General features: G+C 43.5%; 1 protein-coding gene across 2 annotated transcripts in view; it reads left to right on the forward strand.

Moving 5' to 3' along the window:
• Positions 1-14,821, forward strand: part of MCPH1 (microcephalin 1) — a 270,061-nt gene extending 255,240 nt beyond the window's left edge. For both annotated transcript variants that reach the window (XM_039219166.1, XM_039219168.1), the window contains exons 14-15: positions 1,392-1,629; positions 14,469-14,821. In XM_039219166.1, the coding sequence (XP_039075097.1) occupies positions 1,392-1,629; positions 14,469-14,524 (294 nt within the window). In that variant the 3' untranslated portion in view covers positions 14,525-14,821. The remainder of the gene's footprint in view (positions 1-1,391; positions 1,630-14,468) is intronic.
• Positions 14,822-15,119: the final 298 nt, after the last annotated feature.

The raw sequence follows: 15,119 nt of genomic DNA on the forward strand, positions 1-15,119 counted from the left end.
CTCTCTACTCCCCATCTCACAGGGATATTGGAAATTACTAAAAGGATTAAATAAAGTCATCACACATTGTCAGGCTCCTGCACCACTTACCCAACCAGATGAAAGGGTTAAATGTCAGGTCTTACACTGCATAATTCGAAGCTAGTGATGAGTAAAGAGCATTGATTCCATGGCCATATTCAAGTGTATCAGGTTGATTCTGTTACTTTTGGTTTTCATCAAGAGATTTCTTTTCTTAGTATGAGAACCTAGTGGCAGAAGGTCAGTGACGGAGACTGAGGAAGGTATCCTTTGCTGGCCTCCTACCTCCAGAGCCGGCCCCTCTCCGTGCCCTGGGGCCAGCTGCCATCCACTGAGTGGCAGACATTTCCCTCCACATTGCTCCACAAAGGTTACACACCCCTCAATCTCTATTCCCACATATCTCTGGTCCAAATCCTTAATTTCTCTGAGTCCACTTCTCTGAAATGTTCAGTTCTATCCTGAGGGAAATCGGCTGATTAAAATACTCAAAATGTGGATGACAGTTCACCCTCAGCATCTCCCACAGGGTAGCTACACTTAAAAAGAAGTCTTTATTAATCTGTAGTTAGTGAAATGTTTGTTTAGAATAAGCAGGCCTTCCCACTGTCCCTTGGGTCAGCCGGCCGACCACAACTTTATCAGGACAAAAAGGAGAACAGTTTAAAATCCCGGTTTCTGAAATGTTTCCCACTGTCTCTGACGGTGCTCATCACCATTTCCACAGTGACTCAGTGAAATAAATGTCTAGATACTTCCCACCCCCCCCCCCCCCCCCACAGCCTCATGTGTTGGGATTAGCCCTGGACCTCCACTGTTTTTTTCTCCTTCCCCCTTTGCCGCCAACACTGTGGGGCCGGGCACAGAGTGCCACTAGGGTGCTGTGGGAGTCACGTGCTGGGAAGAGCCCCAGAGCACCTTGCACTGACCATCGCTGGTCCAGGACAGCGGGCTTCCCTTCTAGCGGCTCCTGCCTTCTCTTCCACAGCCGTCCACAGAACTCGGACAGGATTACAGGACGCACATGCGAGTTCTCCTCGCTCAACAGTTGATTCCTTTTCAATATTTTGGTTTAGAATTTGTAATAATTCAAAAGCCTAAACTTGTTTGGGCAGGGGGGAGAGGGCTGTTAATTTGTTTACAGTTTTCCTTGCAAACTGCTTCAGCAAATGTTTTATCTGCTCATTATCTGTCATTATCATTAAATGTCAGTATCTCCCCTGGATGCTCAGAATTCAGAATTCAGCTGAGAATGTGCACCTGTACCGTTCAGTCTTTTTCTGAAAAAGGAAGGGAGCTTCACAGCTGACCTGTCCTACGTGAAGAAGTGATTCAGGGCTGTGCTAATCCTCCGTGTCTCTGCCCAACAGCTCTGCCGCCTGGAGCGCTGTTTATCTGCGGGGCAGTACCAGGGAAGCCTGTTTGCCGATCAGCCTGTGATGTTCATCACCCCGGCCAGCAACCCCCCCAGACCCAAGCTGTGGGAACTGGTCCTCCTCTGTGGGGGTCAGATCACGAGAATCCCACGCCAGGCCGGCATCTTCATCGGACCCTCCCAAGGGAAGAGGAAGGCGACAGTCAAGTATCTGTCAGAAACGTGGATCTTAGGTAGGGATCTGCGCACAGGGATGGACGGGGGAGGTGCCTTCCGAGAGCAACAGCTGTTGGTGTGCCCTTCAGAGCCACTCTTCTGTGGTCCCAGGCACACAGATGGGTTTTCCTGGAGGAAACATGATGCCCATGCCCTCCTCCGTGTAGTCGCGGGACTTTTGAATGGACATCTCTGCATCCAAGCATCTGCCTTTGACAGAATCCAATACTTACTCTTGGTCACAAGGCAACCCAGAATCTCTGCTTTTTCCTGTCAGCCCACATAGAGTTCACAAGGACAGAGGAAATCCTATTAGGTTTTACCTACTTCACCTCACCAGCTAGTGTGAAAGACCCAGCCTACCCCCGGCTACCCCGAACCTTAAAGCCTGCCCACCCTCAGCTCAGCTGGTCTCCCCGCTGGGCACTGGTCTTGCTCTCCTCCCAGAGCTGGGGGTCAGGGCCCAGCTCCCAAGACCCCCCCACCCAGGGTGTCACCCACTTCTCCTGACACTCATTTGTTCACCTGCCGCAAAAGATATCCTTCCGTGCAAAAGGAGCTACAGTTTTCTTTTCAGAAACTAAGATAAGAACCTAATGTCCGTGTCTGGGATCAGTGCAGCATTGAAGGTGGCCGGTGCTTCACTTGACTGGGGGGGTGAGAGGTACAAGATAAGCCCGCTTGCCAGGAGGCTGGCGGTGTGGGAACAGGCGGGCTGCGTCCATTACCCCGGCTCTGGGGGGCTGTGGGGGTGTTCAGGAGAAGCAGGTGGACAGGGTGGTGAGGTGACTCCGCCAGCAGCGCGGAGTGGGCACAGGGGAGGCTGCGATGGGCGGCATTCGTGCGGTCATGGTGCTGTACGTGCTCAGGCCCCACTTTGGGGAGAAATCTTCTTGCTCTGGGTCTGATGAACACAGAGGCTAGGGCTGTCATCGCACGTCCCACAGACGGGAACACCAAAACTCGCAGCCTGGAGGCCCAAAGTCAGAACTGGTTTCGCCAGAAACCTTCCCTTCTTCAGCCTCACTGGACTACGTCAGTGTCAGCACCTTGAGGCGGGATCCTTACCTGGCTTCTTGAGATTTGAGAAGTGTGTTCTCCTCCTGCCTCCCTGTTCCAGGCTCCCTATTCCTGCCTCCAAATCCCAAACTGCTGGCTTTTCTCACCCCTTCCCAGACATTATCCTTTAACAGATAAGAGGATACTATGTCCAAGTTTTATTCATAGATCACTACAGACAGTTTATGAATATCTTTTAAATGATTGATGGTCATTCTTTGATATTTTTTAAAGTATGGCAATCAAGAGTAATTTTTTTTTTTTTTTTACTATCTGGTGCAGAGTAATTTATCTTTCGCCTGGAAACTTATTTCAGAAAAAAAAAATCTATGATTTTAGCTACAGTCCAAGAGCCAAGCGGCTGTTTACTCTCTTCTGAATGCCAAGAATATAACCTTCAAAACATCCTATGTTCTGAAACAGAGGTTGTTTTGTTGTTTTTAGAAAAGTGCATGTGTCAAAATGACACCAACTGGAAACCAGAATTTCGCTTTTGAAACAACTGTCTCTTTCAGCTAACGGAACTGTGCACATGATTGATATCAGCCGTCCGTATCAACAGCTCACCTCTTCAGCGTCGGCTGTGTGCCGTGCACACAGGCCAGCGTCTGGGTCTACACAGCTATGATTTCCAGGTTGGGGAGCTCTGTCGCCCCTTCCTGTTGCCTCGTGCGCAGTCCAGCCGCCCGCCTAGTTCCTCCAGTTGTTTGTCCCCTCGGCTCCTCTGTGCGTGGGTTTTTAGGAGGCAGAGGTCTACCTGCTTGACCCCAGCGCTTAACCTTCCCAGGGCCCTGTGGAATTCTCTGAGATTCAGAGCTGGAGCTGGGGGCCCAAGCTTCTTTCCTCTGCCATAATTCATGTCCTGTTTCTGGTTTGTCATTGATTACACCATCCGCGTGTGCCCTTGGCAGCTTCCGGGCATTGTGTGTTCTGGAATCCTTGGCCCTCGGCGTGGTGAAATCCTCACCCCGAAGGTGAGTGCCCCGACTCTGGCCACTGCCCCTGTCTGCACCAGGTCCTCTGTGGTGACTTGGGTGTCAGAACAGGTATTTTTTCAAATGTTTATGAGTTTCTGTTCTTCTCTTTTTTAATTGAGTTACAGTAGCTCCAGCCTTGTGCAAATTAAGGAGAGTCCATGTGCATGTCTCTGCGTGTGCATAGACCCACAGGGCACATGGTCCTGAGTCGTGCATTTCCTTTCGCATCAGAGTTCTGCCCCTGGCTTCTGCTCTGACCGGAGGCAAATCACCTGTGCTCTCTGGACCTAATTTCCGTCATCTAGTCAACAGGCTAATAGCCTCTGGCCTGCTTACCTCACACGATGGGCGAAGGAGATCGCACCAGAGAGTGCAGGACACCTTCCCGCATGGTGGGCATCATCCATTGTCATCGGGGGACAGCATCCACTGACATGGCAACGCTTTCTCCTCTGAAGACTTTTCTCCTTCCCCTGAGCCTCCACTGTGAGTGCTTCTAGAGAAGTTTTATTCTCAAAATGTGCGATTAAAATGCCTTCTAATTAAAATTAAAGCCATGTTAAGACTGAATTGACAGAAAGTTATGTGAGAAATCATGAAAAGCATGTGCTACAACTAGATCCTCAGGTGGAGTCCTGAGACTGAAGACCAGTTTGAATCGAGTAGTTCTTAAAGTCTGAAAAAAGTCTCTGAAAAAGGAGCTTGTTGCATCTACTTTCGGATTTATATTTTGCTTTCCAGAATAAAGATCCCAAGGATTTTGTTTTTTAGTACCTTTATATTTATCCTTATATTTTGTGGGATCTTTGTTTATGCAGATACAATAAAGTCACAAGGGATCGACTTTTTTTTTTTTTTTTTAGCCATTAGAAACCCCTGAGAAGATTGGTTTGTTTTGTTGTTGTTGTTTTGATAGAGGGAAAGATGGACATCATCAAAAAAAAAAGTCTCTTTCCCTAAGACTCCGACATCCTAGCTTAGATTCCTCCAGATAAGCCGCCTTTTCCCTTCACTGTCTGATCCGACATTTGCATTGAAAAGCAAACAAACAAAACTGTCAAGTGATTATTCCAGCATAAGACTTTCTCCAAATGTCCAGCTTTTTCCTTGGAGGACGCTGCTCAGGGGTGACCACGGAGCATTCACCCTCCTGGCTGTTGGCATAGAACAGTGTGAATTTATGAGACCTCCAAACAAGGCTCACCATGCGGAATGTAAGCCGTGTCTTACTCATTTGCTCCATGGAGGATCTCACACGCTGAGTTGCTTTATAACGAGGCTGTCTGAACGGCCATGACTGTGTTCCCACTTCATTCCCCAGAGTCCATTTTCCCTGAAACAGCAGTACACTTAGGCCAAGATTCTCGATGAATCATTCAACCAGAAGGAGAAATGGGGATTTTTGAGAGAGAAAATACTTGTGGGCATTTGAATATGTATGAAAATAAACAGGAAAACAAAAACCAAATTCCCGGCACTAGGAAACAAAATGTTACCTTTACCTGACTTTGGAATGGAAGCATTTTCCAGTAATTTTCTTTACCCCAGCACTCCCAGAGAGTAGAATTCCCATTTCACATGTCAAGAAACTAAGACAGGCAAGTCCTAAGTAATTTGGCTGGCAGCTTAAGTGAGGCTTTCAGGGCGGGTGGGGGAGGGTGGTTGGGAGCCCCGAGACCCCGTACATTCATCACTAGTCTGCGAATTTTTGTGCTGTAATCATTTCTTTTCACTCTCTTCATCCCTAGTTGGTGTTATCACTTAAAGCTGGTTTGGCCTTTCTCAGAAGACATATTTCCAGTCTCGGGCGCCCTTTTATTGTCTGGGCTACATTCAAGTGATAAGACATACATTTCATGCTCTTGTGGGAACATAGAGTAATATGCTCAACAGCGTTGCCAAAGGGGAAAAAAAAATTGCCTCAGCATGATTTCCTTATAACTTATAAAAAGCATTTGATTTGAATGTCACCCCATGTCAATGTTTTCAGGAAAAAGATCTCTGATAGCATGTGGGCCTTTTGCAGGCGAGCATAGATCATTGTTTCCCCGGATGTCTGACCACAGAACGAGGCCCAGAAAAATGCATGCTCTTAAACATGGCATTCTGTTAACCAAGGCCACTCAGGAGGCTTGGCCCTTATGGTGCATGACTGAACAACTAATATCAGGGCTCTTCGAGTCCCTCGTGGTCCACATTTTTACTGCACAGGTAAGGAACCAGTCGCATGGAAGTGAAGCCATTTGCTGAGGATGGAAAGAGGAAGAAGAGACAGGAAAGGACGAGGTGGGGGTGGGCGGGACCGGTCTGTCCGCAGCCTGCCCCCTCCTCAGAACATGTCTGATACCATCCTCACACTTTGGTTTCCACACCCAGGAGCTCCACAACCATGCAGAAAATGACAGTACACTTTTAAGACACAATCTAAGACAATAAGACACATGATTTTTGTTTTGAGTTGTTCTCAAACGGAGGAAATCTGCTAGGCTAGAAATGAATGAGAACTAAAGCTGATTTGTATAATTTTATAATTTCAACATCTTGTGTGTTTATGTTTTTAAGAAAAATGTGTGTGTGTGTGTGTGTGTGTATATATATATATATACATATATATATAGCTTATTTTTTTAATTAACTGCTAGCTGCTGAAACAATGTGTGTTAGCCTTGGAAAGATATGGGAAGAGTGTGCTCAGAAGGTGGATTTCCCTTTAATTGTATTCATTGGCAACCAGTGGTCCTAGATGTTCATCTTTGAATTTTCCTAACCTGTCTCACTTGGCTCCCCTTTGTTAAATTTATGCCAACCGACCTCCTGTCACTGGATGTGAGCATCAACAGTGATAGAAAAGTTCAAAAGCATTTTAAAGACAAGTAGACAACGTGGAAAATAAAAGACCCTTCTCTGCACCTTACTAGCCAAGACACAGTTTTTTAAGCTTCACTTAAGAACAAAAAACAAAATAGAACATGACAATCAGCTACGTATTTGGCTGGGGACAGGAAATTGTGTGGCCACGGTGACATTTTCTGTCCACCACCAGAAATGCAGTCATCCATGTGGGGAATCTAGCCGGCCACCTACATGGCAGTGCCAAGCATTTTGGTTTCAGCAGGTTCACAAGACTGTCTCGTGTGCAGATTCACAGAGCCCTTTGCAAGTGCTGCCCTGTTAACTTCAGCCCTGGGCCAGTAGGGTAACAGCCATAAAAGAAACTTCGAAGTTCAGCCCCCTAATGGGATGTTGCCTGTAGTTCAGGCTGTCTTTGCATATGGGCCTCGTATACTAACCCTGGAGCATGGGGAACTTCCGTTCCTTCACTGTTGGGTGTTAGCCAATTAATACCGAGCGTCCTAGAACCTAAAGCGCTAGACCTTTTTATTAATGGATTGAATGGTGTTTGCCAAAATCCACTATGTTGAAGTCCTATCCCTCAGGACCTTAGAATGGGACTGTGTTTGTGGCCAGGGCCTCTAAAGAGGTATTGAAAGTTAAATAGTCTCTCCTAAGGGTGGAGCCCTGACCCACCAGGACTGGTGTCCTTGGAAGAAGAGATGCACGTACACAGAGGGAAAGCCATACGAGGACCGAGAAGAGAGCTATTCCGCAAGCCAAGGAGAGAGGCCTCAGGAGAGCCCAGATCTGCTGGCACCTTGATCTTGGACTTCTGGCCTCCAGAGCTGTGAGAGAATAGATTTCTGTTTTTAAGCTGCCCAGTGTGTGGTACTTGGTTACAGCCACCCCAGCACATGAACATGGCTAGAAGAGTTCTGGGATCAGGGTAGAAATCTGTTTATTTTCTCAATGAAGAAACAGAAAGACCTGAATTTCTCCTCCAGAACCACGTGGTGAATTAAAGACCCAGCATTCCTAGTCAGCCTCTTTTCAGTTCAGAGTCTTCCTTTGTGAAAAGATCTTAATGCTGCTCTTGGTAAGTGGAACTTTTCTTCATTTGTGCAACCACTAACACTAGAGGTTCACAAATTGTGGTACACTACAGAAGCTGATTGTGACTGAAGGGCCCAACCTCCAAGTAAAATAACAAGAAGCTGTTCCCAATTTTCAGGAAGAGAAAAAAAATACTTGGATTAAGTTATCTGATTTTTTATCATAATTATTAACTTTTATTTTTTTTAAAAAATAGTTTATTGTGAAATTGGTTTCAACATAACACCCAGTGCTCATCCCCAAAAGTATCTGATTTTTTATTCTATTTTCATTAAATTTTGATGCTTGAGGATGAATGAACACATAGCAACAAATACAAAAGAATGTAGGAGGAAATGCATAATAAAAATATATCAAAAATAAGTTTTTTGAGGGATGAAAAAGAGTTCTTTGGGGTAAAAATCAATAGTTGAAATGATAGCAGTATTGAAAAAGAAAGGAAGAGAAAAGGGTCCAGTGAACAATTCTAAGAAAGAAACTGGGGCTGCTACTACAGATACTGTAAGGCTGTTTCAAAAATCATGAGAGCTTGCTGAATAAATCTATACCAACAAATCTGAAAGTAGGTAAGATGGGTAATTTCTAGGAAAATATTACCGGAACTGACTCAAGAAATAGAAAATCTGAATAATTTCCACCATTTAAAAAGCTGAGTAAGGGGCATCTGGGTGGTACAGTTGGTTGAACACTGAACTCTTGATTTCGGCTCAGGTCATGATCTCATGGTTTGTGAGATCTGGCCTCCTGCTTTCTGCCCACTTTCTCATAATAAGTAAAATTTTTTTAAGAATTAGAAAAGTGAATAATAATCAAAAGTGTGCTTCTCACCACCCATCAAAAAAGACACCTGCCCAGAGAGATGTCAGCAGAATGGCAGACTAAGAAGATCCAAGCTCCCATCTTCCTCCACAGAAACACCAAAACAAAACACCCAAAATAGAGAGACTCTGTCTGAACCAAGTCTGCAGGAGCACTGGAAAACAACGAAAGGTTCACAGCAACCAGGCGAAAGCCCAAAGCAGCAAAGCTGTGTTCATGGCAGTAGGCAAGTTTTATGGCTCCTTACTCATGCCCTGCAGCCGTGGCTTCCTCTCCTCCGACGCAGACCCTCTGCTCCAGTCTGCTTGGGAGACACCTGAAAGACTGACTTGCTCACTTGGTCTCAGTGACTTGGAACACGTGCAGGAAAAAGGCACATACTGCCTTCAAATGCTACAAGCCGGGCAACAAATGTAAAACTAGGTTTAAGAAAATACTTCCGTGCATTAAGGGACATAGTCAACCACATGAAAGGGCAACCTGTGAAATGGAGAAAATATTTGCAAAAATAGAGGTGAATATCTAAAAAATATGAAGAAATTCTACAGTTAGACAACAATAAAAAACTAACTGAAAAATGGTTCAAGGACTTACTTGACTAGACACTGCTCCAGAGAAGATATAAAAATAGCAAGAAGCACATGAAAAAATGTTCATCATCACTAATCAGACTGGGAAATGCAGATCAAAATCACAGTGAGGTACCCCTGGATACCCATTACAATGACTACCATCAAAACAAAACAAAAAGGAAGCATTGTTGAGGATGTGGAGAAATTGGAACCTTGTGCACTGTTGGTGGGAATGTAAAAAGGTGCAGCCACTGTGGGAGACAGTATGGTCATTCCTGAAAAAAAGTAAATGAAATTACCATGTGATCTAGCAATTTCCTTTCGGCTACATACCCATATTATTCACAATAGCCATAATGTGTCCACCCAGGTGTCCATCAGTGGATGAATGGATAAACAAAATGTGGTCTATGCATCCAATAGAATATTATTCATCCATAAAAAGGAAGAATATTGTGATACATATGTCGCTCTTACTCTTTCATATTCTAGGCACTACTAGAATAGGAGTTGATGAGGCAGATACAGTACTTGCCCCATGGGACTTATATTCTATAATTTTATTACTTATTTATTTTGAGAGAGAGAAAGAGACCATGAGCAGGAGAGGGGTAGAGAGAGAGGGAGAGAGAGAATCCCAAGCAGGCTCTACTGTCAGCACAGAGCCCAATGCAGGGCTAGATCTCACAACCATGAGATCATGACCTGAGCCAAAAACAAAAGTTGGCTGCTTAACCAACTGAGCCAACCCAGGCACCCCAGGACTCGTATTCTAATGAAGACAATAATTTTTTTTAAATCCTTTTGGTGATCAGTGCTACGAAGAAAAAAAGTTATAAGTATTTATAGTGAGAGCACGGTTGGCTTCTGGCAGAAGGGCTATATTTGAGCTGAGACCCCAAAGATGAACAGAAGGGTGGGCTCATGTAGATCTAAAGGACTGGCCTTTCAGGCCAAGGCAAATGCTAAGATCAAGGTAGACAAGAAGGAGAGGCATTAAGTCTAGATGTCCGATGGGAAATGATGCTGGAGAAGTAGCCAGAGGCTGGACCACTCAAGACCCTCATAGACCATGGTGAGAAGTTTAGTTTTTTTGTTCTAAGAATAATGGAAGTCGCCAGAGGATTTGAAGTAGGGGAATAGATATCTTTAAATAGAAGCAGAGAGAGGAGTTTCAGGCTCTTACAGTAGTTTGGGTGATAAATGATTGCGGTTACATTTAGGATGATATCACTGAAGATGGTAAGAAGCTTCCAGAGTTTAAATAAAAATTCTAGAGCCAGTTGGCCTTGCTGATAGATTGCATGTTTTTTATTAGGAAAGAGGAGTCAAAGATAAATTTGAGACTTGAATTTGAGCTTCTGAGAGAATGCTGAGGTTTCTAGAGATCAGGATCCTCAGAGAAGTACTGAAGGAATAGTGGTTTATTCAGTACACACAAGAGGAGCCTGTAAGACTACCATCAGATGAGGGTACAAAGTCTCATTCATTGTGGTTCCAGAGAGAAGTGAGGCCGTGGGCAGCTGCGGGCTCACTAGGAGAAAGGATTTTAGGTTCATTTGTAACCGGTCGGGCCCTACTACTAAGGGTGTCTTCCTTGTCAAGACTCTGTCCTGAGTGTTCCCAGAGGCAGGGTGACCCACATTCCTATAGTAGGAGAGCTGATTCCTTGATTGAATGAGTGCTGGCCACATGGCCACTCATGCTTCAGCTCTAGAATAATAGTCAGCTGATTGTGATAAGCTAAGATAAAGCTCCCAACAGTGTCCTGAGGATTCTGTGCACTCAGTACCATTAGCCACATTTGGCTATTAGCGATTGGAGTTTTAGTTCAAGAAAGTGGCTTGCCCACTACATTATAAAAACCAGCTAGCAGCATGTTCCTTCACTATCTTAATCAGACCACACAGAAGGCCAGTAAACTTTAACTCGTGCATAATGTATGTCAAGACCTGCTAAATAACCTTGTTAAAACACAACATATTTTCTTTCCAGTGCAAATTTAACAGGGTGGGGGGCAGTTGGGGGTGCTCATGTACCATCTGTCTCTCTCCACTGGCCAGGACTGGCATTGCGTGAACATCTGTACTATTGGTCACATTGGATGGGGTGTTTGAGGGCTATTCGTATGATGGGACATTAGAATTTGGGGATGTGACCATCTTTAGATGACAGATTAACTTGGGTAGAAGTCCTTTTTCATGTGTGTGTTTATATTTGGGAACTTGGAGACATGAGGGGCTTCCTGGGCATGGATGTGCTGGCTGCCAGCCATGACTCCATAGTCAAGTGCTCATCTGTTCTGAATCTCTGCTTTGCTAACCGCACTACACGTACCTCGGTACCATTCCTGGAAAGTCCACGGGTTAATTCCTCAGGTAGTACCATCATAGAGGCCGCCATACCAAGCGTGAGGGGCCAGCCACAGACTTTGTTGTGAGGCTACATTTAAGGTTCTATTTGATCCAAATGTAAAACTTGCTACTTCTCTTGACAACCTTTTTCTCCACCACAGTGAATGAATCAGTGAATGAATGAATGGATGCATGCATGCATGGGTGTGTGGAGTGACTCTAGGCTTCATGGTCAAAGAATTGGAATAGAGACATAGAGAGTCCCCAAATCTTACAACTCTTCCTTACGCTACAGTAAAGCTGGAAGAGTGTTTTTAGATTTTTTAGAACATATTTAAGTAGAAGGAAATATATATAAACCTATGTATTTCTTGAGAATTCTTCTATAAATGGAGGGTCACATATTGTTCCTTGAGTTTTTATTTGACTCTGTCTAGGAGAGCCTTCCATGTTAGCACATACACAGCTACTTCATTCTTTCTGACCATTGGAGGAGGTATAATTAATCCATACACACATTATTAGACGTTTGGGGTGATCTGATGCACTAAACAAATAGGTGTCATTACTTGTCATTCCCTAATTACTAAATTACTAATGAGTATGAATAATTAGAGAGGGAGCTATAGTTCATGGGTTGCCTATCCTTATCACTGGCCTATTTTTAAATTGGGCTATTTTTCCTTTTCATGCTGTTCTATAGAATATGTCTAGAATATGGGCCCTCCCTCACTCTGTGGTCCAAGTGTAAAATTCTCTCAATCTATCTGTCTCATTTTTAATTTTGCTTATTGTGTATTCTGTGTTACAGAGACTTTCATATTTAATTAGTATTCTTCATGGATTCAACTGCCTTATTTCCCGAGGTACCTGAATTTGGATTTCACTTTGGAAGGTCATCTCTACCTACTGAACTTTAGAAGTTGTCTCTTATCTCCATTAATACTTTCATCATTTTTAAAAAATATTTACAGCTTTAATTCATCTGTAATTTATTTATTGTGTGATGTGAAGGGATCATACCATCTGTGTAATACCTCATCCATTCTGCGCTGAACTGGAATGCCCTGTGACTCGTCTGTTAAATTCCTATATATGTGTGGACATGTTTCCAGACTCTCCCATTGGTCTTTTTATCTGCTGTGTGCTGATTACATACTATTTTCCTACTGTAATTTTATAAATTTTATAATGTGTTTTGGTATCTAGCATGTCGGATTGTCTCTCATTCCTTTTTTTCAAAATTGTCTTCCTATGTATGTTTTCGTTCATATAAATGTCAGAATAAATATGCCACTTTTAAAAGAAATATTTGGCATTTTTGCATTATATTCTATTTTAGATTAATTTTAAAAATTGCCACCCATTCTGTAATCTTTTCTGGCTTTGGAAAATGACATCCTGTCAGAAATCTAAGTGTAAAAACTGAATCTATAGGATTTTATAACCTGGAAGAAAATATAACTGACATGCTTTAAAACTGGGTGTAAAGAAAGGCTTTCTACCTATGGTTCAAAGCCGAACTGCAGTGAAAGATTTACATGATCTGAATGAATACACAAAATAAAAACTTTTTTTGCGTAAGGGAACTCAAAAGGTGAATGACAGAGAAAATATGTATGACACGTGCCACGAATAAAGGTCTAATATTAAAATACTTCTTCACTGTGTCATGGAGAGAAGTGGTTTTGCTTAGTACTAATAGTAATTGTTGTAATTCTGTTGGATATATTAATTTTAATCATATATGATGTATATATCACAAGTATATATCAGACCACCTCACCAGTTCAGACCTCTTGTGTGGAAGTGCGTTTGTACTGGGCAGGTGACAACTAACTTCTGGGACAGGTTCTGTAGCTACAGCTAAGATGTGCACTTTGCCTTCCATTTTCCCCCGTATTCATAGAACAAACATGTTTTGACTTTCCATCTGCTATCGTTCATCATCATGATGTCTCAAGATCCTTCAATATCGTTTATCTATCCCTGTGGATAATAGTTGTAATCAGTAAGTTAACTGAAGGGGCACCTGGGTGGCTCAGTCAGTTAAGCATCTGACTTCGACTGAGGTCATGATCCCAGGGTTGTGGGATTGAGCCCCACGTCGGGCTCCTCACTGAGTATGGAGCCGGCTTGGGATTCCCTCTTACACATGTGCTCTTTCTCTGTCCCTCCCCCACTCTCTCAAAAAGTAAAATTTTAAAAGGTAAATTAACTGTAACTTAATTTGTAATTCAACCACTGCTGCCAACCCACTGCATTCCTCTATCATTCTCCAAGAAGTAGGGCCAAGAACAGTCTAGTCCCCTGTTGGCCTGTTCTCTCACAGCTGTAGCTTAAATCCTGGACCAGGATTTAAATCTTGGTGATTTTCGTAAAATAATAGACTTTCGAACTGACAGGACTAGTCCAGCTTCTTCAAGTTAAATCTGAAGACTTGAGTTTTAGAAACGGTGCTTACTAACTTTGTACTCTGTGTACTCAGCAAAGTAGGATGTAAATTGGTAGATACACAGCCAAGAATGTGTCCTTGTCCCATAACTAAAACTTATATATTTATATACACATTGCCTTGTACCAGAGAGTATTTTCTGTAGCTAACGGAGATTGGAATCCTGGTCTCTCCCGCCATGGACTGGCATACTTGCCACTTGTCTCATAGAATGTTCTGTCATGATGGGAACACCCTATATATGCTGTGTCTATAGGAAATGCACCTATTGAGCACTTAAAATGTGGTGTGACTGATGCACTAAATTTTTTTTTTCATTTTATTTTAAAGTTTATTTATTTTGAGAGAGAGTGTGTGGGAGGGGCAAAAAGAGAGAGAATCCCAAGCAAGATCTGGACCAGTGCAGAGCTCAATGTTGGGCTCAAACTCATGAACCGTGAGATCGTGACCTGAGCTGAAACCTAGAGTTGGAGGCTTAACCGACTGAGCCACCCAGGCGCCCCTTTATTTCGTTTTAAATAGTCACATGTGCTATATGGACATGCGGACACATAGACAACGCCACTTTAAACCACCTAAGATTTTAAAATACGACTTTGCATCTATACAGGGTTATTATCATACCATGTGGTTGGCCATTATAAATGCTAAACTGCTTTTCCCTTCCCCTAGATTCCATCACTCAGCACCAGATCTGTGCCTCTGAAAACTACTTGTTGCTTCAGTGACGGAGCCCTCAGTCATCCCACGGCCACTGCCAGCAGCTCGCAGAGTTGTCTTCGGACATTCAAATGTGCAAAACCTGAAGAGGAGGAAAGGACTCGGAAACGGTGCCTTTTGACCCGGTCACCTGTTTGCCTTGTGTGCCTTGTGGTTTTTATATAAAGAAGCTCTTTGATGTGCCTTTCTGATGACTGGATGTGTTTTAAAGAAGCACTGGCCAGCCTACAGGGGCCTTTCTGTATAATGCCAATCTTAGTATTTTAAATTACGATCATGATTAAAAGCTCACAGAACCTTGGTCATTAAAGCATCCATAGTGTTAAATAGAGTGGGAATTAATTTAACTTGTTTGATTACTGGGATCAAACACCCCCTAAGTTTCTTGGTAGGCCTCTAAGATCTTTACTGACATAGCGTACACTAGCTATAAAGGATGATGATGAGTTTATTAGATTCTTGTCAAAGTAATTAATGAAGACAGGCGTAGGAGCTTTGCAATAATTAATGTCGCCAGAGGAGCCCTACTTCTCCACCTTAGTGTACGGTGAGGACAGCATTGCCCACAAGAGATCGTGGCCCCCCGCTGGCTGCTGCGATGCT

Source organism: Hyaena hyaena, unplaced genomic scaffold (genome assembly GCF_003009895.1).
Source record: "Hyaena hyaena isolate Hyena2069 unplaced genomic scaffold, ASM300989v1 scaffold_796, whole genome shotgun sequence".
In the NCBI taxonomy this organism is placed as follows: Eukaryota; Metazoa; Chordata; class Mammalia; order Carnivora; family Hyaenidae; genus Hyaena; species Hyaena hyaena.